Below are 25,687 nucleotides of genomic sequence, written 5' to 3' on the forward strand. Positions count from 1 at the left end.
AATACTAATCAAATGGAAAGAAAGAAAAGTAAGGAATTTTTTTGTTGTTTTTTTCTTTTTCAGGTATTAGAGAGAGAAAAAAAGAAAGAATGAGAATGGTTGATAAACTTTTTCCTTTCTTTTTTTTTGAGGCAGTTGGTGGAGACTAATTTATTATTTGGCAGAAATACTATTTATTATTTGGCTATTCCACTTACTATTATTATTATGCGACTGCTGGTTTATCGTGGGAAGGTGTACATAGCTATTAGTAAGTGCTTTTCCCTATTAACACAGAAGCAAGGCATATACACTTTCACTTTCACCTGATGTTTTTTTCTTTTTCTCCGTTATCTCCTTGAAATCCCTGGGTCTGAGTTTTCTTTGTTTCTATTGTTACAATTTACAACTATCCTTTGAACCTTAATGAGAGTTTCACTTGTGGTGTTCCCAGTACAACGGTAATTACATACCAATCTCTTAAACTTGCCAACTGTCGAAGCTTCAAAAGTTAGGAACAGGTTAAGTGAATTTCGCTAAATAGGAATAGGAACCGAATTCCAAGAAAAAAAAAGCATGGAACTATAAACGGGGGGGGAGGAGAGATTTACAAAGAGGGGACGGAACGAAGAAACACATTCACACACAATAGAAACACAATCTTTTTAGTTTGTCTTCTTTTTTTTTCTTGGAGGGGGGGGGATTTTGGGGATTTGACGTAATTACACAATATTGAGAGCCAGTGGTGCTGAACAGTTTGCATTTGCGGGATTTTGGTTTTTCCTATTCGTTCGCTGATGATAAATAGAGTTTGTTGACTAAGCCCTGTTTAATGCTTGTAAATTATACTTGATGTAGATGATTATTCAAAACTGTATCGCTTTTGATTAGCCTCAAGATTGGTGGCCATGTATCCGGATATACACTCCCTAGTCCATGTTTCTCTCGTGACAGTTCTGGCATCTACCTAGGGATGGTCTAATGTTAATCTTTCCGGTGCCAGATCTTACATTTAAGTACTTGTACATTTGGAACGGTTGAGATCAAGCCAAGACAAGTCAATCTTGCTTTCTGTTGCATTAGTCACATTCGCTTCCTAATGTTGATTGTTGTGTTTTCAGTATTATAATCTTCTTTTTTCTTGTCCTTTTTCCGCGAACAATAGTGAGGTTGGTACAGGGATGCCAACCCAAGAAAAAAAAAAAAAATTTGCTTGCACAAAAGGAATTACTGCTATTTATTGATAAAGAAAAACTATTATACACTAGACTTAATCAAAGGTTTTTTTAGTACCTTTGAATTCGGCTGACCTGTTTGGTCTTGGAGTGCTGTTACCGGATCTTGGGGTAGCAGATCTTTCACGACCACCACCAAAACCACCTCTTCTGTTATTATTGGTGTTGCTGTTATCTCTTGGGGTTGAAAAATCTAATCTGCATGGACGACCTTCAATGTATTCACCATTTAATGCTTCTAAGGCAGCCTTGGCTTCGTCAACACTGGAGAATTGAACATACCCAAACCCTTTTGGTTGTTGGGTGTCGGGGTGGGTTGGGACTCTGCATGAAATAACATTACCATATTCACCAAAAACAGTAAACAAATTGTCTCTGTTGGCATTGAAGGAAAGATTACCAACAAATAAGGTGTCACTTAGGGCAGATTGACTGTCACCATATTGTTTGGCTCTATCATTAGTGGATCTGGATGCATGTGGTTTGCCAGTAGACATATCCAAGTTAATTGGTCTGCCATCAATTTCTTTACCTTGCATTTCTTCAAGTGCTTTTTCAGCGGCTGATTTGGTTTCAAAATCAACATAACCATAACCTCTAGATTTACCAGTTGCTCTTTCCATAATGACTCTGGCACTAATAACACCACCAATATGTTCAAACTCTCTCTTTAACCAACTATCATCGATGTTCCATGATAATCTACCAACAAATAAAGTGGCTGGCTCTTCATTAACAGCAGCTGGTTTGGATTTCTTGACTGGAGTAGAAACTTCTTCCTTTGATTCTTCAGCTTTACGTTTCTTAGAAGATTTTTCTTCTTCTTTTTCGGATTCGGATTCGGAGTCGGAGTCGGAGTCGGAGTCGCTGTCTGAATCAGAATCAGAATCGCTATCACTTTCTGAACTGGAACTATCGGAACTGGATTCACTACTTTCATTGTCTGATGAAGATTCTTCCTCCTTCTTTTCATCTTCACCAGAGGCAGCCTTTTCTTCTTCGTCTTCGCTTTCAGAGCTAGATGAATCAGAACTTTCTTCTTCATCCTCTTCTTTGTCAGAGGCAGCCTTCTCTTCCTTCTTTTCTACTTCTTCATCATCACTGCTGTCACTATCGGAACTTTCATCACTGGAGCTGCTTGAATTGTCCGAATCATCGTCAGAACTGCTTTCTTCGGAACTGCTTTCTTCGGAACTGCTTTCTTCAGAACTGCTTTCTTCACTAGAACTTTCTTCTTCAACCTTCTTAGCAGGTTTTTCTTCTTTCTTCTTAGACAATTTCTTGTCGACTTTAGATGCTTTAGCCATATTTGATTAGATGTAAAGAAAAACTGTACCACCACAAATTTTTTTTTTTTTTTTTTTCGAAAAATGTTTAATTTCTTGTGATGAGATGAGAGCAAAAGAAAGAAAAAACGAGAAAAAAAAAATGAAAAAGGAAAGCAATACTCAGTGCTGTACCACATACCTTCCATGTTAGGAAGTCTACCCACCTATTCCTGTTACGGCGAGAATTGACTCATTCTTGTGTCAATAACACCACCGCCACCGGTACGTGTGAGGCTGGATATTATTATTCACCTCGATTAAATATACTTTTATTCTGATTCGATAATTTTTCAACTACAACCACCACATTTTTTTCTTTCAACAACAATGCAAAAGGTTTTCCAAAGATGGGTATCTAGAATACCCCCAGTTAAGCTTCAATATAAGAATATGCTTAGAGACCCTTCAAAGAAATACCCTCCACCAAAACAAATCAACTTGCCCAATAGAACTTGGCCCACCAAGGTGATCACTAAAGCTCCTCGGTGGCTTTCTACCGATTTAAGAGACGGTAACCAGTCCTTGCCAGATCCAATGTCAGTCCCAGAAAAAAAGGAGTATTTCCACAAATTAATCGATATTGGATTTAAAGAAATCGAAGTTTCGTTCCCGTCAGCTTCCCAAACCGATTTTGATTTCACTCGATACGCCGTTGAGAACGCCCCTGATGATGTAACTATTCAAGTTTTGACCCAATCTCGTGAACCATTGATTAGAAGAACTGTCGAATCGGTAAAGGGAGCCAAACGTGCTACCATTCATACATATTTGGCAACTTCAGACGTATTCCGTGAAGTCGTGTTCGGCATGAGTAAACAGGACGCCATTGATAAAGCAATTGAAACCACCAAGTTAGTGAGGTCATTGACTAAAGATGACCCTAATATGCAAGATACGGAATGGAATTTAGAGTTTTCTCCAGAGTGTTTCTCCGACACTCCAGGGGAATTTGCTGTTGAGATTTGTGAAGCCGTTAAAAAAGTCTGGGAACCAACAGTCGAAAACCCCATGATCTTCAATTTGCCTGCTACAGTTGAAGTTGCTAGTCCTAATGTATATGCTGATCAAATTGAATACTTTTGTCAGAACATAACTGAGCGTGAAAAGATCATCGTTTCCACACACACCCATAATGACCGTGGTTGTGGTGTGGCTGCTACTGAATTGGGGATGTTGGCTGGTGCCGATAGAGTTGAAGGATGTGTGTTTGGAAACGGTGAGAGAACTGGTAATGTTGATTTAGTTACTGTGGCATTGAACTTGTACACCCAAGGTATTTCACCAAATTTGGACTTTTCTGATATCGAGAGCATTATTGACGTCAGCGAACGTTGCAATAAGATCCCAGTGCCAGCAAGATCGCCCTACGGTGGTTCCCTTGTGGTTTGTGCGTTTAGTGGATCTCACCAAGACGCCATCAAAAAAGGTTTCGCTAAACAAAAGGGGGACAGATGGGCTATCCCATATTTGCCATTAGATCCAAAAGATATTGGAAGAACTTATGAGGCCGTGATTAGAGTCAACTCCCAGTCAGGTAAAGGGGGTGCAGCCTGGGTCATCCTTAGATCTTTGGGATTGGACTTACCAAGACACTTGCAAGTTGCATTTTCGGGCTTGGTGCAAAACACTGCTGATCTGTTGGGGAGAGAATTGAAGGTCGAGGAAATTGTAAACTTGTTTAACGAACAGTACTTGGTCAATGCTCCTTTAAGCATTCAGGATTTTGAAATCACCAAGAATAAAAACGATGAAAGAGAAATTGTTGCTCAATTAAATAATGGCATTTCAATCAAAGGTCAAGGAAATGGGCCTATCTCGGCCTTTATTGATGCCCTTTCTAACAAATTCGGTGTTTTGTTTGAAGTCGTAAACTATCAAGAACATTCTTTGGGAGGTGGGTCTAGTAGTAAGGCTGCAACTTATATCGAATTATCATACGTCAATGCCAATGGCGAAAAAGTCTCTAGATGGGGCTGTGGTATCAACCACGATGTCTCACAAGCCTCTATCGAAGCCATTCTTAGTGTTGTGAACACTTTGATCAATAAAAAGGAATTAAGTATTTAGTAGTAATAAATGTGTGTTTGATCCGGTATTTGTCTACTTCTCTTTGGCAGCAAAATTTCTAGTGTGCAACTTTTAGGGCTTTAGCCCTAACCTGCACATACGTTTGGTTCCCACACAAGGAATCTTTACCACCAAACTCACACATAAATGCGCATTTCGTCGGTTGGTGTTTTCCTTTTTTTTTTTTTACTGGTTACCACTATCAGTTTTTACACTTTCGCACTGGAGGTCGGTTTTCCTATAGTAAAATTTTCTTTTTTTTTTTTTTTTGAAACCTTCCTTCAACCTTTCCTTCTTAGTTAATCAATCAACCATGTCCTCATTTGAAAAAGTTGTTGTTATTGATGGTAAAGGCCATTTGTTGGGTCGTTTAGCCTCTATTGTTTCTAAACAAATCCTTAATGGTCAAAAAGTTGTCGTTGTCAGATGTGAAGAATTGAACATCTCTGGTGAATTTTTCAGAAACAAATTGAAGTACCACGACTACTTGAGAAAAGCTACTAGATACAACAAGAAGAAGGGTCCATTCCATTTCAGAGCCCCATCTAGAATCTTATACAAGGCCATCAGAGGTATGATTCCTCACAAGACTGCTAGAGGTAAAGCAGCTTTGGAAAGATTGAAGGTCTTTGAAGGTGTCCCACCACCATACGACAAGAAAAAGAGAGTTGTTGTTCCTCAAGCTTTAAGAGTCTTAAGATTAAAACCAGGTAGAAAATACACCACTGTTGGTAAATTGTCCTCAGCTGTTGGTTGGAAATACGAATCAGTTGTTGAAAAATTAGAAGAAAAGAGAAAAGTCCAATCTGCTGAATACTACGCCAAGAAGAAGGCTTTGACTAAAAAATTGAATGCTGCCAAAGCTTCTACTGCTGAATCCGAAGCTGCCCAAAAATTAGCTGCTTTCGGTTACTAAGCATCTTTGAACGGAGTTTTTGTATATTATGAAAGAAAAAAAAAAAGAAGAAAAATCCATATATCAACCAACCAGGGGTCTTTTTTAATTGATACTTTTGCCCCTCATTTAGTACATATACAACGGGTGTATAAGTAAAACTATAGGAAGAAACCACAAACACGCAAATAACAAATAAATGTCATTTAATTGTACGAGTATAATTAATCTATTACCAATTGTAGAACTGTTACATAAAAAGTACACATCATAAACAGCTATACACATCTTCCTCAAACCATTATTCTCTTTAGAAAATTCTTAAACCCTCTTCTCTTCGATATACTTGATGTATTGCTTGTTTTCTTACGGTTGTGAAGTCGTTTCCATGTTCTTACCAAAGTGTCGAGACAAGTGATATCACCAGTAGATTTGTCAACAAACGTTTGTTGGCTGACCAAATAGTATCCAAGATCAAGATTAAATGGCAAGTAGTTGTCTTCTTTGATGTTCAATAATAATGTAGGGTAGCGTTCAATCTGCAAGTCCAGTATTAGTTTTGGCGAAGATACGCTATGTATTGTGGAAAACTGGTATTTCTTCCCCAAATGCACTAGCTTCAATTGATCAATATATATCTCCTTATTAAATAAATTACGCTGGTGGTAGAATAAATAGACAAATAAATGATTCATGGTTAAATCTTCGATAGTTATTTTCTTATGTAAATAGATATTAACCAAGCACACAATAGAGCACAATTTGATGTTGATGTTGGTATTACCATCGTAAACCACTGTGATTTCTGACACTTCTGTTTCTTCTTCAGGGATTCTCAAAGATAGATAGTTCATAAGATATTGCGAATTGTATTGTTGGGGCTTATCTGAAAGTGTCAAACACGATTCACAGGGTGACAAAATGGATGTTGGAGTAGTCATGTAGTAATGTTTTGGAATATGTAAAATCTGACTGATGGCTTCAATAACAAATACATATATATATTAAAGGGGGGTATAGCACTAATTTATATTGTTTTTAAGTGGATGAGGAGTAAAGGGTAATTAATTTAACAATGACAAGAATTTTTAATATGTTTTTTGTACTATTTTTTTTAGTCTGTCATGATTTGCTCTCGTAATACAATATTGACCCCTATTTCTTGGTGGGGGGGTATTTATTATTATGGTTACTCTTTCTTTGCGGTTTTACTCTATAGTAGTTTGTTGTCAAGCAAGCCTTTGGGTGGTGAAACCATCGAAGCAACGCCAAACGTTATTTGGTCAGTGGGGAAGGCACTTATCAACCTTAGTTATTTCAACAACTATTACTCTCCTCGAAGTAATACCTACAACGGTCAATAAGTCAGTTCATACAAACTACAATGTCGGTATTGTTTTATCACGATTTTGTTTTTTGTGGAAATAGCTTTCTTATTACTCCAGATCTTCCCCCATTATTTTCCTCCCCGCCATTTTAATTGTTTAATTAGTTTCACAAAATCTATCTCCCACCAAAAAAAAAAAAATTTAACATTTCGGGGAAGATGAAATTTTTGTTACGAGCTGCTATCACTTTAATTTACTCTTCCCCACACTTGCCTCAAGTCGTAATACAATTCTACTGGGTATGGGAACACTAGTAAGTATTTTCTTTAATAGATTGTGTGACCTTCGGTTGTGTACGGTTATTCTCGAAAAGTGGCCTAACTAATTATTGGTTCATACACACACTATTTATATACACACCGTTTTCTTTGTTAGAGAATGCCCAATTCAGAGGTAAGGGAAATACCGTTACATTAAACAGTGACAATATCATCACACAATAATTCAATAAATCCAATTCTCCTGTTGTCAACAATATAACACTGCTTTATATCTCCTAACTTCTTAAACAACTGCACTAACGAAAACTCGTCCAAATTATATTTCAGAAGATTCTCAATAACTATGGTGTCTCGGTTGATAACACTTGCGATTTGTTGTAGATTATTCAGAAACTCGTAGTTGATCAAACTGTGATCTAGACCAGGAATCTTTAATAACACCTCGGGTGAAGTGGAATTGATATATGTAAGCTCAGATAATTGTGGCAACAAACGTATTAATGTATTATTTATATTGCTTGATATTATATACTTTATCATCTAAAACTCAACAACAACAAAAGAGACGTGTTTTTTTTTTTTTCGTTTTTTTTTTTTTTCTCGCTCTTTTAATCTTTAGCTTCAACAACTTCTTCAACCTTTGGCTGTTCTTCAACCTTTGGCTTCTCTTCATCGGTTTCACCTTTTCTTGCATTGACAACAGTCTTAATTCTTTGGTCACTAACTAACAAACCGTATCTTCTATATTGTTTGATCAATTGAGCCAATTCACTTCCTTCTTTGTTTTCTGCATTCATGGCAAAAACGTACCCCAATTCAGCAAAATACTCATAACTCAACTTCAATTTGAAGTCAGGCTTTTTGGCATCTTCAACAATCTCCTTCATGGTTCTCAACTTATTTTCTTTGGTCAATGGGGTGTTATACCCTTCGCCTGATTCTAATTGTACCCCCAAGTTTCTAAGAGTGTTAAACAATCCTGCACGATGGGCTTGAATCATACCTCCGTGTTGATTGATCTTAAATTCACGGTAATACTCTTTGTATTCATCAATAGTGGCCTTTCTTGTACCTGTCCATCCTAATTTTACCAACTCCTCTTTGGTGACATCCAATTTGACACTTCTTGGTGTGAAACGGAACACCCTCATCGGATTAAAAACCCCGGTGTATAAGAACCCAAATATGAACAAACACTTGATAATATGGAATGCAAAAAATACACACTGAGCACCCACACCTACTGTGTCATACAAATCTGCAAGTAAAGTGTCGGCAAATCTATCCTTGCCAAATTGCAACAATACCCATGCCATCAATTTCGTAACTTGATTAGTAAGACAAATTCCGGGTGTAGGACTTATGAAATCGGGTAAATCAGTATACAACCAGCAGGCCAAGAATGTAAGGAATGAATAAAACCCGAAATCATTGAATTGCCAAACTGGAAGGACTAGTTGACCAGGCCACACAGTTTCATTAATCAAATCATTATCATTAACAGGAACTGCTTGTTTCTGTGAACTTTCATCAAAAATGAAATGTCCATCCTGAGTCAAATACCCGGGAGAGACTGATTTCTTAAACCCAATAGGTTGGGCATGATAAAATACACTTGGTCGTAAGGAAAGTGGTAATGTTCTGAAAACCTGGTATAAGTCCTTGAAAACGGTAGTGGTTTTAACTTGGAAACAATAATCTTTTTCCATATCATCGTTGAATCTAAGATATATATCGAGGTATCCTACCTCTGAATCTGGTCCTGTGGTCTTTTCAATGCCTGACATTGTCTTGGTAGAGTCGGTTTGATGATAACAATAAAGAGGAAGATGGCCAAAAAATAAAAAAAAATTAAAAAAATCTCAACACCGGAGAGGAGGAGGAGGCTGGAAAAAAAAAAAAAAAGTGAAAATCTTTATTGTGTGTTGTTTGTTTGTTGGTGCGGTTCTTCGTAAATGCAGGATATGTGAAGAAAGCGGTTTTTCCATAAACCCAAGCCAACAAACAGTAAGATGTATCCGATTTGTTGTAAGGATGTAAAGATATCCAAGGTATGAGTTTTCTCGGTCAATGTACGGAATACGTGTAATGGGGCTATTGCAAATACTTGACCATGTAATTCTTCCTCGTTGGGGGAGAAAGTGGGGTGGTGGGACAAGTGCGGCATTCTAATCAACACCTAAGCACAAACATGAGAACAAAAGTTATAACCAGTTTAGCAAACTTCTGTTAAACCTTTTTAATGTAGATTTATAACTTTGTGGTAAGTTTGGTTAAAAGTTGTGCTTGATAGTAGAATAATCATTTTTTTGGGGCAATTTTTACACAGAAAATTCATGAAATAGACGCAGGGCACGCCAGGACGTAAATATGTTCCCTGTATCTTAATTATCAGATCTAAGTGGGTATTAGGCGGAAAACCCCATTTGCAAGTGATCACCACATACAATCTCGAGGGTTGACTGGGCACGCTATGATATAACCCATCAATTAAACCAAAACATGATACGCGTACCTGAGAACCTAGTTTTGTATTGTAAGCAAATTGACATCATCAAAGAATGTTAGTGTTCGATTATCCCTTTCAAGGGTACGCGTCGTGTGATCGTGCTACTAGCTGTCAACGCTTTGTAATTTTGCAATAAACGTAGTCCTTGCATTGACAAAGACGATAAAAAGGCTAGCTTGAGAATGTTGCTCTATCTGGAATTAGCATAGCCTCAATTCTTTCTTTTGATTCATGTACCTTTGTGTAAATGTATTGTTCCGGCACACAAAACATAGACCAATACTATGCAGTATTATCACAAAGCGTTGTTGTGACAGTGTTTATGAAAACGCCTAAACTGGTTATATTGAAAAAAATAGAAACCAATGATGACAGACAGCGACAAGCTATATAAATACCTTTCAACATGATCGTAGGCCTTATAATCTGTAATGGCTACGTTATTGGTGAGGGGAGAGCCAAAGTGAATGGCAATATCTTTGTCTTGGCGGATACAAAAAAAGCCTTGTTTGAATTATGCTGAAATATTTTAACAGGGAAGAGAAAAAAGTAATATCCATTTGGCTTAAACTATGCTGGCGGGGTACCAGCCTTGTAGTGATACCAAATGGTACGTCGCAGTAAGCTTGTAGGTTGGTGCAAATCTTGAGAATTAGCAAGATACCAAGTGGTAGTACTATTCCCTCAACACGAGTCTAGGTCCGATTAACAGACGAGCAAACAAAGGAAAAAAGTAGTTCTTCCAATCACATTGTCGTACTATTTTTTTTTTTGCTAAACATGACACGAAATTTTTTCTCATTTGTTTTGCTTTAATTTTAGCCGACAAACGAAAAAACCAATTTGGGTTAAAAAAAATTTTTCCATTTTCCATTTTCTCCAAAATATTTTAAAATGGGCACAGCCAACAACAACACCAGCAGCATAATTGTACAGTAATAAATGGCGAAATTATTGACATTTACTTTTGTGTATCCCTCAATACTATTTTTTCTTTTTCTCTTTCATCGAATCTCTGTTTCATATTTAATCAACAATTAGTCCAAATCAAGAACTGATTTTTTTTTTTTCTTCTTCATCTTACTTTTTTTTTCTTGTTTCTTGGCTTGTCCCCTTACCTATTTTTTTTTTTCTTGACATTCATCCGTTTTTCGTTTAATACTTCCTTCTTCCCAAGAAATTCAAGGAATAATCGTCAAAGAAACTATACACATTCGATCGCTATGTTGTTGAAATCTTTATTCCCATCTATCTTGGCTGCTGCTTCATTCGTTTCATCCGTGGCTGCCGAAGATTTGCCTGCTATTGAAATTGTTGGTAACAAATTCTTCTACTCCAACAACGGATCCCAATTTTTCATCAAAGGTATTGCTTACCAACAAAATAACTTGGACTCCAATGATTCATTTGTTGATCCATTAGCTAATCCAGAACACTGTAAAAGAGATATTCCTTACTTGGAAGCTGTTGACACCAACGTCATCAGAGTTTATGCTTTAGACACCAGTCAAGACCATACCGAATGTATGCAAATGTTGCAAGATGCTGGTATTTACGTCATTGCAGATTTGTCTCAACCAGACGAATCCATCAACAGAAACGATCCATCCTGGGATTTGGATCTTTTCGAAAGATACACTTCAGTTGTCGACTTGTTCCACAACTACACTAACATTTTGGGTTTCTTTGCCGGTAACGAAGTCACCAACAAGAAATCAAACACTGACGCTTCTGCTTTCGTCAAGGCTGCTATCAGAGACACCAAGGCTTATATCAAAAGCAAAGGTTACAGAAAGATCCCAGTTGGTTACTCTGCCAATGATGATTCCGCCATTAGAGTTTCATTAGCCGAATACTTTGCCTGTGGTGATGACGATAAAGCTGCCGATTTCTTTGGTATGAACATGTACGAATGGTGTGGAGACTCTTCCTACAAAGCTTCTGGTTATGAATCTGCTACCACCGACTACAAAAACTTGGGTATCCCAATCTTCTTTTCCGAATACGGTTGTAACGAAGTTAGACCAAGAAAATTTACAGAAGTCGGTACTATTTTCGGTGACCAAATGACTCCAGTCTGGTCTGGTGGTATTGTTTACATGTACTTTGAAGAAGAAAACAAATACGGTTTGGTCAGTGTCAAAGACAATTCTGTTTCTACTTTGCAAGATTACGCCAACTATAAATCAGAAATTAAAAGCATTAGCCCAAGCTCCGCTAAGGCTTCTGCCGAATCTGCCTCCTCCATTTCTAGAACTTCTTGTCCAACCAACACTAATAATTGGGAAGCATCTACTGACTTGCCACCAACCCCAGATAAAGATGTGTGTGAATGTATGAGTGCCTCATTGAAATGTGTTGTTGACGACAAGGTTGATTCAGACGATTACGCTGATTTGTTTGACTACATCTGTGCCAAGATTGACTGTAGCGGTATTAATGCCAACGCTACCAAAGGTAATTACGGTGCTTACTCCCCATGTCATAGCAAGGATAAATTGAGTTTTGTCATGAACTTGTACTACGAAGAAAACAAGGAAAGTAAATCTGCTTGTGACTTTGGTGGTTCTGCTTCGTTGCAAAGTGCTAAAACTGCTGGCAGCTGTTCTGCTTACTTGTCCTCTGCTGGTTCTTCAGGATTGGGAACTGTATCTGGTACCGTCAGAACTGACACTTCTCAATCTACTTCTGGTTCTGGTTCTGGTTCTGGTTCTGGTTCCGGTTCTGGTTCTGGCTCTGGCTCTGGATCTTCTTCATCATCTTCTTCTTCCAGTTCATCATCTGGTTCAAGTGGTAAGAAATCTGCTGCCAGCATTGTTTCTGTCAACTTGTTGACCAAGATTGCCACTATCGGTATTTCTATCGTTGTTGGTTTCGGTTTAATTACCATGTAAAATAATTTTTAGAACAGTGATTCAAATATATATTTACGTATCCGTATAATAGTCTAAATGGATATTGTTAACTACAAATTGTATTCAATTGCGCTGGAAGTGAGGTTGACTTTACAGTATTTGATATCACTTGACAGTCTAAGGTATGGTTGACACACCAACAAATATCTTGAAATGTTTTAGAAACTATCTATCTCCCGGTTGCACTCTTGATAAGACGTATCTAACCCACCATTGACCCTCTCATGATTCCCTAAAAGGTTTATGTAAAGTCACGGTGTCTAGCAACTCTTTATACTGCTCTGTTACGTCGTCGTTGTCAATTCCTCTACCTTTACTGGTAAATGTTGTAGGATACTTGAGTTCTTCGGCATAGCATTTCCTAACATTTCGAGCCAATTGATAATCCAACAACAGCTGATCATTATTCAAACGCATTTCTGATTATCAGTCGTTTCATCAATAAGAAATTTCATTTGTAAAGTGCTGATATTGCCACTACTGTTAATGTAATCGTTATTTGACCAGGGTGGGGATCCAAATGTTAAGCGTGTTTGAGAAAATATAATCTTGGTACAGTTTATTGGTGATTCCACTGAGGTACTCCCGTCTGAGATTCTGAACAATGTGATTGGTTATGTAGCAAGGGACCCCATTTAGCATTGACAATTTAACTGGCGCCAAATCTGTCAATTTGTTTTCGACGATCATGGATATCTCTTCCATTATATTTCGATGCTCTACTTACTACCACGTTACTCAATCCCGTAATATCAATATAAACACCCGTGTCCACATCAATAAACCTGGCATCAATGTGATTACCATCATTCGCTATATCCCTGTTGTGAATAAAAGTACCCACATCTATCAAATATTTCCCAAATTCTTCTCGTAAGTCTTCAACTACCAACGTTTGATTATACCACTCTCCTAACTTGGCTAACTGCTTTATTGGCATTTCAATATCTAAATCGTTGTCGTAAGGAAAGATGGCCCCATTCCAGTACCAACTCAATAACGGACCATGGGCAATCCAACTAACAATTCCATACTTTTCAGTGAATCTAAACCAATTACGAAGTAACCGTTCCAATATAATTGCAGTTCGTGCACCATCTTTGAGTTTCCCATTGAAAAACCTCCAATCGTAATGCCACCCTGAATCTTGGTTCACATTACCCACAGTCATAGTTGCTTCATTGAAATATCTAGTTTCCGGGATCCAGAGATTCTTGAATCACAATAGACCTTTTTAACAATCACAAATATGATTGTTCGTGTTGATTCGAGTCAGACTTTGCCTCCAAGTTCTTTATTGATTCAAGCACAAAATCCTTTTCATATTCAAATTCACTCAAGGGTATATCTATTATTGGTTTTGGTTTATAAACATTAGATCCTTGCGTTAACTTTTCAAATTCAGCAACTGGATCTATTTTAGATTTCTTGAAGCTGTCCCTTAATTTGTCTGGTTTCTCTTTAAAGACATCAAATACAAGATCCTCGCCCTTGTCGTTCATAAATATAACTTTACACGGAATAGGCATACTTGTTAGCACGTGTGTTTTCCCTTGCAAAATCCTAATATACTAGGTTGCTGAAAATACAGTATGCTCAAACTGCACAAATCTTGGGAACTGTTCGTATGAATCAACACCATACTCTTGTAGTTGGGACAAGTTTAACAGTTTACAATCAGCACAACCAAAATAGCGAGTATTTTCTTTACACAACTCTTTATCTTTGTCAAATTGTAAGTGAATATGATTTAGATTATCCAAACATTGAGAAGCTTATCAACCGGCTATAATTAGTTGTTCAAGGGTGACTAATCAGCCCAATGGAATGCTAGACGAAATATTTTGATTGATATGGTTTAATATCAAGCCAAATGTTAATTTAGGATCTTGAAATATTTGATTGGTTTTTTTTGGAATACGGTATTGCGAGGACACTACTGGTGATCCAATACTCGTTCGTCAACTTCCTTAGCATATTCCACTAAAAGATTAGTCGAGTCTAGTGGTATATTCAACAAAGTCAAATGTGAATCATTATTGCCAAAATAATGATAAAATGACAAGTATAGGGTATTAGCTATTAATAACAAAATCAAAGCTATACAGTGTTTTTTTTGCTCAATTAAAGATGATAAGGCAAAACAAAACTACATTACGTAGCACTAGTAAACATTTCTACAAAAAACACAAGGACGACCATTTATATCTTAAGCACTGCAACACGACAGCAAAAACATGTTTCCTTAATGGAAGGCAATGACAGAACACTGAAAGTATCCTTACATATATTTTTAAAACATAATATTGTACAATCTTAAAAAGTTTCTGAAAGGGTGGTATTTTTCTTCATTATATCGGAAAATATCAAAAGGGAAAACATAAAACATAAAATTACATGTTACATAATAAATTGGGGTATAAGGAAGGTAAAACAGATACACAAGGCAGAATTGGCCCCGTTTCGCAACCAGTGCACTTTACATAAGGACACCATTTAATGGTGAAATTCTTTAAGCCAAAAAAAAAAAAAAATAAATGAGGTGCTAACTTTATTTTAATTGGATGTGAAGTAGTATGAAATCATATCGTGTGTGGACTAATGGCAACCCCCACTTGGGCACACACCTCCAGCCGGCTGGTGACCTTAGGTTCCCGTTTTCTCAGTCTCATTCTTGGCAGTTCCTCTACAGCAGTGACGCACATTTACCAGTATTCCACATAGTCTCTAGTGCAAATGTTAGTTTTGATTAAACTTCCTTCCTAGAATAGTGACTGACGGAAAGACATGCCACTATAGTATCTGTACAGTTTCTGGCTCATATGATTTCACCCTGTTTGTTGCGGGTTAGAAAAGTGCCACACCTGGTATCATTCAACCAAAGGGGGGCAATTATTACCACCATTCAAGCTATTTGCTCACTGCTCTCCATACCAGATTGAGGACTGGCTAGCACTGCACCCACTACTCTTCAATTATCATTTTGCGGATCTCCCAGTAATGGTCAGTGTTAAACTCACTGGTTGTGTCAATGAACCAATGGCTGATTTTCTTTTCAATCTTTGCTTGCTCTTTTTGGAATTTCTCAACGAGTTTCAGGCTGATTTCAAAATCCAGATGATATGCTTCATTGGTCTTACTAGGAGCAGTAGCTGTTGCCGCTGTTGAAGTGGTGCGTTGGGTAAATTGACTCAATCCCCTAACTGGTGACTGTAGCTGTTTAACGGCTAAATCAGGTATATCATCAAAGACATCATGTTCGCTTTCAGTGTTGATCCATCGTAGGTTCTGTTCGTCATAAATCATGTTTCCCTGTCGTTTCTTGGGTTTGTTCTCCTTGTGAGTTATTAAAGATGGTTTTTCAAATCGAATCAAATCAATATCATTTCCTTCCCATCTATTTTTTTCTTTGTTAAGTTTCATATTGCTGATGGAGGGATATGCAACAGGCACGTCACTATTGTTATTTAAACACCTTACAGTTCCCATTTTCTTGTGGTGGGGATGATAAGACTTTGTTTCCTTGTATTTGCTGAGTAGCTGATTCTTGTTATAAAACGATGGAATTCTATCTAACTTTTGTTTCACTCGATTGTCACATTTAAACTCTCCATAAGATTTATACTTCTTTAGTGTCGGTATATTACTTCGAAGTGTGGGCATGGACGGTTGTATTCGCAATTTGGTCTCAAAATCTTTATCAAACCCTTGCGCAAAATCTTCCACATCATCTCTAACATATTCATAGTTGACGGTCTTCTCATCATCCAACTGATCCAAAAGAGTCAAATTTTCGTTGGTCAACTTATTGAAATCTTTCAACCGCAACGTTTGATTGGGATCATAATCTTTATGTCGTTTCTGCATCAATTCCATTTGCTCTCTTTCTGCTTCCCGTTGCTTGGCAACTTTTGTGGCTATTAATCGTTGATTCATTTGCTGGTATATACTCTGGTTCTTATTAAATCCTTCCCACTCAAATTCTTGATCTGAAAATTCCGATGTGAGATCAGTCTCATTCTCCTCACTATATTCACTCAACGTTTCTCGTGTTATTCTTTTCCCATTCACCGTCCTCGTATTTGGTGACTGTCCTGTTATGGCAAACAGCGGCGACAGTACCAGCAGCAGGAGAGAAAACTTGTTAACTTTGAGTGTTTCTCCATCCTGGTAATCTATTCCTTCAATGTCACCAAATAACTCATCCTCTTCGGAAAACTGCCGAAGTAACGTTAATTTATCAGATACCATCGATAATAGTTAGAATGGGTATACATGAACTGAAAATAATATATATATATAAGGTTTTGAATGGGGTAAATTATTCAAAAGACAAAAAAAAAAAAAGTAAGGACAGATCAGAAGATTGGTTTCCTTTTTTTTTTCTGTTGGTTAGAGTATGTGTTTTGTTTACAAATCGGATTGAAACATCGATTTCATCAATTGCACACGACCAGAGTATGGTTGGGTCAAAGCTATAACGAGAGTCACTCCGTAATAGTAGTCTGGTCTAAGAAGCCTTTAGCAGTGTTCAGGTTGGCCTAACTTTTGGTACAAAAGTACCAAAAAATAAATGCTCTCAGCAGGATTCGAACCTACAATCTCCTCATTACTAGTGAGGTGCCTTACCAACTTGGCCATAAGAGCTTCTTGCGGGTTTTGAAATTTTTCACCCCTTTATAAAACACATATTATAAATCATCACGCTTTCTACTGATGATGTCATTTTGATGTTCAAGATAGATGTTTGGACGTTCAATGCAGTAGTTGGTATTACCCTTTTGTATTATCAGTGTCCTTTAGAGTAATATTTCTTTCCACACAAAATATTGAAACTGTTGTATTTTTTTAATACAAGTTTTCTGCAAAAATATATTCAAAAAAGAATAATGTCATCCAAGTTCAGAGAAATTTGTTCATAAACCATCTACACTTATTACACCAATACAACCAACCAAAAGAGCATGCTATCCTTATGCCCAAGCTGTTACTTAATTGGTCATTATCTGCCACCTCCTCGGATTCTAACCTCATCTTGCGGTGTTCCAAAAAAATTATAGTTGCTTTTAATTTTTTTTTTTGCCTTGGACACATACTGTTACAAAACTTGAAATTTCACTTCTGTATTTTTAGCTCCAGCCCCATTTCAGGACACAAAACTGATGTTGCTACTATAGAAAAACATGGGAGATTAAAAACCAAAAAAAAAAAAATAAAAAGAACCACACCCCTTAGTTTCCTTCTCTTTCATTCAAGACTGTTTCAATTGCATTAGAATATGAGTGACTATCCACCGCCCAGTTACCCACCTCCAAACAATCCTCAATACCAGCAACATCAGGATGATACCTACCATGTCCGCCCAGATATGGAGCGCCAGCAAGATTTTGGTTACTATGAAAAACCAACCCCATCACAAAACTTCGATGACAGTTTCAAAGTTGAAAAACCCAAATTCAACGATTGGCCCTTTGCAATATTTTTTTGGTTAGTAGTCGCTGGGTTTATAGCCGTGGCAGGTATCACATTGAATGCGTTAAGGTCCACGTATGGTTTCCAAGGAGGGTCAATTTACGGCTCAGGAAATACTTTTACATTGAACACGAACACAATCATTTTGTTTGCTTTTATTATAGTGATGGCATTCATCCTCTCTGCTGCAATAATTGTATTTGCCAGATTAGCGCCTAAGGCGTTTATTGTGACCGGTGTTATTTTGAATGTCGTTTTAGGTATCGGGACCGCCATCTTTTATTTTGTGGAAAAATACTACTCGGCTGCAATTGTGTTTCTTATCTTTGCATTGTTTGGTGCCTGGTGCTATTGGTCGTCCCGTCACAGAATCCCATTGAGTGCTACCATATTAACCATTGTCATTGATGTCATAAAAATGTATCCTTCGACTTTAATTGCTTCGTTTATTGGTCTTATTTTCAGTGCTGCCTTTAGTGCTTTGTTCAGTGTTGTTATTGTTGCAACATATGTGAAATACGACCCCAACAGCAATAATGAAGCGTGTTCAGTTGGTGGAGGCAGTTGCTCCAAGGGCAAGTTAATTGGTGTGTTGGTGTTTGTTTTCTTTGCTGGCTACTATATTTCCGAAGTGATTAGAAACGTCATCCATGTGGTTATTGCAGGAATTTATGGTACTTGGTACTATTTGGCAAATTCCGATCAAGGTGCCCCCAAACATCCAGCATTATCCTCATTGAAACGTGCATTGACTTATTGTTTTGGATCAATTACTTTTGGGTCATTGATTGTGTCATTGATTCAACTATTGAGACAGTTTATTTCGATTCTTAGATCCAACTTTGCTGCTGACGGGAATGGCTGGGGTGTTTGTGGTATGATTGTTTTGGATTTCTTTGTCGGGTTTATTGATTGGTTGGTTCGTTATTTCAACAAATACGCTTACTGTTATGTTGCGTTGTATGGGAAAAGCTATATCAAATCGGCTAAGGATACATTTGATTTGATTCGTTTCAAAGGAATGGATGCATTGATCAATGATATGTTTATCAACACCGCCTTGAACTTGTACTCTTTGTTTGTGGCTTATTTGGTTGCGCTATTAGCTTTCTTGTACTTGAAGTTCACCAAGCCAGACTACAATTCTGGCGGTGCATTTTATGCTCCAGTTATCGCCTTTGCATTTTTAATTGCTGGCCAAATCAATCGTATCTCATTAACAGTAATTGAAAGTGGTACTGCAACTTTCTTTGTTGCCTTAGCCAAAGACCCAGAAATCTTCCAAATGACAAATAGAAACAGATTTGACGATATCTTTAGAAATTACCCTCAAGTATTGGAAAAGATCACTAGTGACCATTAGCTTGCCCAACTGTGTAGATTTTGTAATAATAAACAATTCTTTTTAGCGAAAACCGAGACCCCCCCAAAAAAAATGGCATTGACCAAAAAAAAAACAAACCACCAGGGCAATCCGATTATCAATCTTAGTACAACATCCACCTTCCTACAAAGACCATGTTGACACTTGCAATTGGTGATATTTTTGTTCCTGAACGAGCAGTTGATTTGCCCAGCAAGTTTCGCAAACTATTAGCTCCTCAACCAAACAATACACCCAGTAATAGCAAAATAAACCAAGTGATATGTTTAGGCAACATCACAAATTCCTCTACAATATTACAGTTCTTAACCAATATATCTCCACAGTTTAATTTGGTTAAAGGTGAATTTGATAATCCTGTTGTTTTGTCCCAACAATTGTCTTTGCTAAATAAGAATAGCAATATCCCACTATACAATAGATTTGTTCACGATAATTTGAAAATAGGATACACAAACGGGTTTCAAGTAATGCCAAGAGGTGACCCGCTAGCATTATCGGCATTTGCTAGAGAATTAGATGTGGACGTGTTGATTTGGGGAAGCACCCACAAGGTTGAAGCGTATACTTTGGATGGCAAGTTTTTTATAAACCCTGGAAGTGCCACAGGTGCATTTGGCTTTGACTGGCCAGAAAATGATGATGAAGAAGAAGAGGAGGAACAAGAGGAAGACACGAGCAAAGACGATCGTGAAAAGTCAAACAAAGGAGTAGAGGAGAACGAAGATAACCCAGAAAACCATGACAGCAACACTAAGGAGACCAAAGATCCGGAATCTAAAGCAGAAAACGACACTAGCACGTCTGTTCTGGACTTCAAACAAAGTTTACAAGAAGTGAGTGATATAAACTCGAATATCCCTTCATTTTGCTTGCTTGACACGCATGGCTCAACATGCATCTTGTATATTTACACCCAAATTGATGGAGAAGTTAAGGTAGATAAAGTTACATACACAAAAGATTAGGCCTGAACTAGACTGTAATGCAATACAAATTCTTTCTTTATCTTTTCCCAGTTGTGAGGATCAAAAAAAATGTAGACACCTTTTTCGACATCAGGATTGATCAAGACCGGCTCCACATTACTATCTTTTGTTAACCAAACTTGTATGCCCTTGTGATATCTCCAATTTCGTGCAACCAACTCTCTGGCAGCGTATTCTTGCAATGTATCTCTTGGTTTCATGTAAAATATATAGAACAATGTTTCATCAGTGAAATTCTGAATCTTGCCATCACAAGGTCCCGGAGGTGGATTTATGCTAGACGCTCTTATGCTTTTCGGTAAATTGTAGTAAGGCTCCACTTCAGACCGGGAAGTCTCTGCCCATGGCGACGATAAGTTCTTTAAAATCTCGGAATCCTTAGTCAAGTCCAAACCACATTTACTTATGTCCTGGCCAAGGGCAAAATTGGTAATATCGGACTGTTCCATTTTAACCAATGAAGTCAACCCTTGCATTCCATATTTACCTAATCCTTCTTCTGGCGGTAGCGTAGATGACACCATGTTTGCTGTGTATTAGTTGCTGAATTCCCAACAAAGAACAAAACAGGAAAAGAAAAAAAAAAAAAAATTCTTGCAACGACAGAGAGAAAGAGGGAAATCTCCCAAACAAAAAAAAAAAAAAACTTCTAGATTTTTTATCAGACAACAGAAAAAGCCCAACCTCTAATTTCACATCTCATCACCGTAACCATGTCAAGAAGATATACACCTAACATTATTATAACAGGTACACCTGGCTGTGGGAAATCATCGCATTCTCTGAGTTTGGTTTCTCAACTCAATCAAACCCTTGGTAAAGAAACGACAATTGACTTTAAGCATTTCAATATCAGTGAAGTAGCAAAGGAAAGAGATTGCATTGAATCTTATGATGCCAAGTTAGATACGTCGATAGTAGACGAAGACAAATTGTTAGACTCATTAGAGCCTGATTTGGAAAAAGGGGGTGTAGTTGTTGACTGGCATTGTTGTGATATTTTTCCAGAAAGACTAATTGATTTGGTAATTGTATTGCGTACCGACAATTCCAACTTGTTTGATCGATTGAAAACTAGAAAATATAATGATCTAAAATTACAAGAAAACTTAGACTGTGAGATCATGGAGGTGATATTACAAGAAGCAAAGGAAAGCTATATTCCTGATATAGTGATTGAGTTGCGCTCCGACACAGCTGAAGAAATGGACGAAAATGTTGATCGAATAAGCTCTTGGGTGGAAAAATGGATAGAGGACCATCCAGAAGGGGTTAGCAATGAATTAAACAAGCAATATAACCCAGACAATTCTTCTGACGAAGACGAAGACGACAGCCATTCCGATGAATATGAACTTGAAGAAGAGGAGCAAGAAGAGGAGGAGCAAGAAGAAGAGACCAATGAAGAAATGGAGCATACAGAAGATATTGCACAATAAAAAGGTATATATTTGTATTATCTAAATTAATATACATAATTTTTCATAAGTAATTTTTTTTTTTTAGGTTAATTTATTGACAACTCTTCTCAAATAGAGCAATGCCAATAAAGAGAGAAGTACTAAAGCAGCATAGTAACCTCTTGTCACTAAGAAATATGTCCAACTACCAGAAAGTTTGTCCATGTTGTGTTTTTCTAATTCAGCCACACATTTAACGTCATGTTCGAAAATGTATTTTGATTCTTCAATGATTTCCAACTTTTGTTCTTCGGTCAAACCATTTCTTGTGACTAATTCGTAATCTCTTTTGTATGTCAATCTCAATAAATCTTCATCAGGAACATCAAATGTGAAAAAATTAGTCCCCATTCTCACCACGTCTTCATGGGATAAACCATCTCTTTGTGGGTACATACCAGTAGCTTTGAGGACCGATGATCTCATTATTCTACCACCAGCAAATAAAGCCAAGTACATCACATGCAAGTAGGCAAACAACAAGTATGGTTTTTCTTCAGTAACTTCCAAAATGTGTTTACAGAATTCAATTTGTGCTGGCATGATAGGCTTGATGAATTTTTCCTTGTTGTCATCATAGAAAAATAACAAGTCTTGTTCGGCTTTACCAGCTCTAGCAATCTCCGGTTTCCAAACTTGCTCCAACATCTCACTCCACTCGTCTTTCTTTTCAAGCTGTCTGTACAAGGCCTTTTCAATAGAAGCAAATACATGATAGAAAGCTTGCAAACCTTGACGATAAACCTTGTAATTTCTTATAGCAATGGCAAATTTTAAGGTAACCGTCTTGTCTGCTCTATCGTGCAAGGATCTGGTTTCAAGATTTATTCTGTTAGCCAAAGCACCAACATCAGTTTTGGCAGGTATTATTTCAACTTGAGATAATTTCGAGGTAGCTCCACTCAGTTTGTATTGCATATTGTCCGTGTAATGATATGTGATTGGATTAGTAAATGATTAATTCTCCAGTATTGAAAACCAAATAAAAGTAAAAAAAAAATAATATAAAAATTATTGAATGATTGAAAAAAAAAGAAGGGATGAAAAACCCAAAATGAATTGTGGAAATGTGTAATGGTTTATATATGAAATTGTATACTATAAAAAAAAAAAAAAATTTAACTGAGGCTTCGCAGATATCGGTATTTTGACTTTTTTTTTTTGTCTCCCTCTTGGCAAGACACACACCCAAAGTTGGGTCATGGGTTAATTCCGAACGTGGTCCTTCTCAATTCAACAAACAAACGCGTTTGGCCAAACACACACGCCACACCCATATTCGTTGAACAACTCTCCTCGTTGCGAAGAGATCCTCAGCATTCTACTAATTGCTAACGACCTTCGACTGTCTGATGAAATAGATAAATGACTGCTAACACTGTCGATCAAAACTATAACCGTGTATCAGATTTGAATGGTACCTATTTTGACTGCACGTAATTTGAAGCAACACATTGGTAGACTAAAACTAAACAGGCGATACAGAGAAAATGCTAAAACATTCACGATTATCTTAACAACGGTTGAAGTTGCAAATAGAATCACCCAAGTTATGGCGTAATCGGGATCATTACTCTTGCCTGATTGTAAAGTGCTTGTAGAAGATCTACCCATGTTGTCACGCAATCAAAGATAGCAAATATGCATTACCACTAAATTGAAGAGAATTGTTGTTCTAAGGATATATATTTTCCTGAGATGAGCTTACACCAAAAATGGGGGTACCTTATTTTTATTGTACCTATACTGCGATAAGTCCACTGGTAAAAAACAAAAAAAAAAATACGACAGAAGGAATAAATGAACGATCTTACTCAACATATGGTGGCAAAAAACAACAAAGTCACCCTCTTGCTGGATGATTGTCTATGCATTTCTAATAGTCAAATTTACTATTTCAAGATTGGCACTCAAACCATTAACACTAGTGATGCCACGGAGCCGTTCACCGGAGCCGCTCACCGGAGCCAGTTAAAAACGTCAGTACACTACTGTTCACGTGACCAAGACCTAACAACAGCTATACATTTGAACTATAATAAAGATTTTCTATGCCAACTCCACATTTTAGTACGAACCAGCCTATTTTTCTTTGAAGTATGACTGTGATTCATAGAATTTAGTATATAAGAAGGCGATAAGTCCTCGTCCAATCTTGGAAAAACTGACCATCAGGAGAAAACACACAAGTACACATTTAAAATATTTTTAAAGAGAAACTGTAGCGATCCCAGACACATCATAAATATGCCTCTTTCGTTATTCAGGAGAAATGTAAATTTGCAATAGAAACTAAATAAGGGTATGTTGTCAACAACATAAGCACTCAAACAAACAAAAATAAGGCGCGTGGCACGCAAAATTTTTTTTTTTTAATACTTGTCAACTTTTAACTCTACTGTTCAAAGAAAACAATAGTCATTCATACAAGGCTCTAGTACAAAATGGTTCCATATCTTACCAAAATCAAAGATTTTTCTTTTTTGGAGAGCAATGATGACTCAGAGAAAGTGCGGTTTTGTGGATTGGTTTTAAGATTCTATCCTCGAACGAGGGAATATATAGGTATGGATGTCACTGATTTCACATCACATCGTCAAGTTTGCCGAAACCAAGAATACTATAACGGTGGATTGTTGCTTGAAAGAAACGAAGTCCTCACTCTACCGGTATATATAGAAGCACTAGAAAGGATCCAAAATAGTCACCTAGATGTGTTTGGGGAAGAGTACAACCTTAAAGAACAGTATCTTTCAGGCGGTGGAGCTCTTGATGTACATGACAAACTCTTGGTTGTTGTAATGACCTTAAAAAACAGACTATACCAAGGATTTCTTGAGCCATATTCATATGACCACGAGGTTCTTGACTATGAATATTTGGACAGCAAAGAGAAACTAATTGCCGACGACTTGTTTCGAAATATTATGTCCCATAAAGAATACTTTTCAAAAGTCTCCCACTTGGCTCCTAAGATTGTTCCCCAAAAGCTTTTGTCTCCAGCAGATCCTTCTTCAAAAGACACAGATAATACACTGCAGGTGGATGTTGAATCATCCCACATAGACACAAAGACCAACAATTCATCCCCTAGTTCAAAGCACAGTCACCCACCCAATCCAAGCACTACGAACTCCTCTCCACCCCTAGATTTGGTTCCCGATATAGAACATGACGATTTTGATTTCTGCAACAGTTCAACAGTTGGGTCTCCAGAGGAAGATAAGATCTACACTATCCCAGAATTGAAACAATTGGACACGACTCTTGACAACAAGACATATATGGTGAAATGTAAAATAATTGGTTGCATTCCCGATGATTGGATGTACCTTTCAGGGAAAGAAATGGACCCCAAATCAAATACACCCAAGGACCCAATTATTCGGGATCTTGAGTGGATTCTTGCTGATGTTGATGCAGATGAAAACACCGTATTGAATTCTGAAAATACCCTAAGCGTGATTCTGACCGCACAAGATATATTAAAGTTTTCACCAGTTCAGTCCATCGAAGAGTTTTTTATAAATTGCTCCCGTTTAAGAGAACACTTGGACGCTATCTTTGACAAGCCAACCGAGTTGGAGATTAGAAAGGTCGAAATACCTATTAATACAAACACGACAACTATTGTCTGGAGTCCTGTTGAGTAAGTAGTAAATAGTAGTAGTGCAATGCACAAAAATAACCAGCCATCAAAAGCATCTGAACCTCTTTTTTTTTTTTTTTTTTGCAAAGCATTGGGGATGAGTCTTTTACTTCCTAAAAACACCTTTTTCATCCATGCTATTCGGTCGAGCATTTGCTACAAATAGCACTATCAAAAATGCCTTGCCATTAGAAGA

At 37.3% G+C, this 25,687-nt stretch overlaps 13 protein-coding genes, 1 non-coding gene and 1 pseudogene across 14 annotated transcripts, besides 1 other annotated feature; 7 read left to right on the forward strand and 8 right to left on the reverse strand. All coding sequences in view use genetic code 12, as the record gives it.

The window, feature by feature from the left end:
• Positions 1-1,249: 1,249 nt before the first annotated feature.
• CD36_00170 (pre-rRNA processing and ribosome biogenesis, nuclear localization sequence binding, nucleolar protein, putative) lies at positions 1,250-2,521 on the reverse strand (the record flags this gene model as incomplete). The annotated part of the gene is made up of 1 exon (XM_002416652.1): positions 1,250-2,521. The coding sequence occupies one exon, from the start codon at positions 2,519-2,521 to the stop codon at positions 1,250-1,252; it is 1,272 nt and encodes a 423-aa protein (XP_002416697.1).
• Positions 2,522-2,869: 348 nt separating this feature from the next.
• On the forward strand, positions 2,870-4,609 carry CD36_00180 (2-isopropylmalate synthase, putative; the record flags this gene model as incomplete). Its single annotated transcript, XM_002416653.1, has 1 exon — positions 2,870-4,609. One exon carries the CDS (start codon positions 2,870-2,872, stop codon positions 4,607-4,609), a length of 1,740 nt encoding a protein of 579 aa, XP_002416698.1.
• A 313-nt stretch (positions 4,610-4,922) lies between these two features.
• Positions 4,923-5,525, forward strand: CD36_00190 (60S ribosomal protein L16; the record flags this gene model as incomplete). The annotated part of the gene is made up of 1 exon (XM_002416654.1): positions 4,923-5,525. The coding sequence occupies one exon, from the start codon at positions 4,923-4,925 to the stop codon at positions 5,523-5,525; it is 603 nt and encodes a 200-aa protein (XP_002416699.1).
• A 272-nt stretch (positions 5,526-5,797) lies between these two features.
• Positions 5,798-6,445, reverse strand: CD36_00200 (conserved hypothetical protein; the record flags this gene model as incomplete). The annotated part of the gene is made up of 1 exon (XM_002416655.1): positions 5,798-6,445. One exon carries the CDS (start codon positions 6,443-6,445, stop codon positions 5,798-5,800), a length of 648 nt encoding a protein of 215 aa, XP_002416700.1.
• Positions 6,446-7,721: 1,276 nt separating this feature from the next.
• CD36_00210 (ER integral membrane protein, glucose-dependent repression ans hexose transporters secretion modulator, putative) lies at positions 7,722-8,900 on the reverse strand (the record flags this gene model as incomplete). Its single annotated transcript, XM_002416656.1, has 1 exon — positions 7,722-8,900. One exon carries the CDS (start codon positions 8,898-8,900, stop codon positions 7,722-7,724), a length of 1,179 nt encoding a protein of 392 aa, XP_002416701.1.
• Positions 8,901-10,845: 1,945 nt separating this feature from the next.
• On the forward strand, positions 10,846-12,516 carry PHR2 (pH-regulated protein 2; the record flags this gene model as incomplete). The annotated part of the gene is made up of 1 exon (XM_002416657.1): positions 10,846-12,516. One exon carries the CDS (start codon positions 10,846-10,848, stop codon positions 12,514-12,516), a length of 1,671 nt encoding a protein of 556 aa, XP_002416702.1.
• Positions 12,517-12,762: 246 nt separating this feature from the next.
• Positions 12,763-14,492, reverse strand: CD36_00230 (annotated as a pseudogene).
• Positions 12,763-14,492: a sequence feature (sequence rearrangement).
• Positions 14,493-15,501: 1,009 nt separating this feature from the next.
• On the reverse strand, positions 15,502-16,788 carry CD36_00240 (conserved hypothetical protein; the record flags this gene model as incomplete). Its single annotated transcript, XM_002416658.1, has 1 exon — positions 15,502-16,788. The coding sequence occupies one exon, from the start codon at positions 16,786-16,788 to the stop codon at positions 15,502-15,504; it is 1,287 nt and encodes a 428-aa protein (XP_002416703.1).
• Positions 16,789-17,111: 323 nt separating this feature from the next.
• tRNA-Thr (AGT) lies at positions 17,112-17,184 on the reverse strand. The gene has a single exon. It is a non-coding gene; the product is annotated as a tRNA-Thr (tRNA).
• Positions 17,185-17,815: 631 nt separating this feature from the next.
• Positions 17,816-19,372, forward strand: CD36_00250 (conserved hypothetical protein; the record flags this gene model as incomplete). The annotated part of the gene is made up of 1 exon (XM_002416659.1): positions 17,816-19,372. One exon carries the CDS (start codon positions 17,816-17,818, stop codon positions 19,370-19,372), a length of 1,557 nt encoding a protein of 518 aa, XP_002416704.1.
• A 155-nt stretch (positions 19,373-19,527) lies between these two features.
• Positions 19,528-20,361, forward strand: CD36_00260 (endosome-to-Golgi retrograde transport membrane-associated retromer complex endosomal subunit, putative; the record flags this gene model as incomplete). Its single annotated transcript, XM_002416660.1, has 1 exon — positions 19,528-20,361. One exon carries the CDS (start codon positions 19,528-19,530, stop codon positions 20,359-20,361), a length of 834 nt encoding a protein of 277 aa, XP_002416705.1.
• CD36_00270 ([CCR4-NOT transcription complex] NOT2 family component, putative) lies at positions 20,358-20,906 on the reverse strand (the record flags this gene model as incomplete). The annotated part of the gene is made up of 1 exon (XM_002416661.1): positions 20,358-20,906. One exon carries the CDS (start codon positions 20,904-20,906, stop codon positions 20,358-20,360), a length of 549 nt encoding a protein of 182 aa, XP_002416706.1.
• Positions 20,907-21,095: 189 nt separating this feature from the next.
• CD36_00280 (hemoglobin and proliferation-regulated protein, putative) lies at positions 21,096-21,821 on the forward strand (the record flags this gene model as incomplete). Its single annotated transcript, XM_002416662.1, has 1 exon — positions 21,096-21,821. One exon carries the CDS (start codon positions 21,096-21,098, stop codon positions 21,819-21,821), a length of 726 nt encoding a protein of 241 aa, XP_002416707.1.
• Positions 21,822-21,884: 63 nt separating this feature from the next.
• CD36_00290 (ER localized, heme-binding peroxidase involved in the degradation of heme, putative) lies at positions 21,885-22,760 on the reverse strand (the record flags this gene model as incomplete). Its single annotated transcript, XM_002416663.1, has 1 exon — positions 21,885-22,760. One exon carries the CDS (start codon positions 22,758-22,760, stop codon positions 21,885-21,887), a length of 876 nt encoding a protein of 291 aa, XP_002416708.1.
• Positions 22,761-24,286: 1,526 nt separating this feature from the next.
• On the forward strand, positions 24,287-25,495 carry CD36_00300 (conserved hypothetical protein; the record flags this gene model as incomplete). The annotated part of the gene is made up of 1 exon (XM_002416664.1): positions 24,287-25,495. One exon carries the CDS (start codon positions 24,287-24,289, stop codon positions 25,493-25,495), a length of 1,209 nt encoding a protein of 402 aa, XP_002416709.1.
• Positions 25,496-25,687: the final 192 nt, after the last annotated feature.

This window comes from Candida dubliniensis, chromosome 1 (genome assembly GCF_000026945.1).
Source record: "Candida dubliniensis CD36 chromosome 1, complete sequence".
In the NCBI taxonomy this organism is placed as follows: Eukaryota; Fungi; Ascomycota; class Pichiomycetes; order Serinales; family Debaryomycetaceae; genus Candida; species Candida dubliniensis.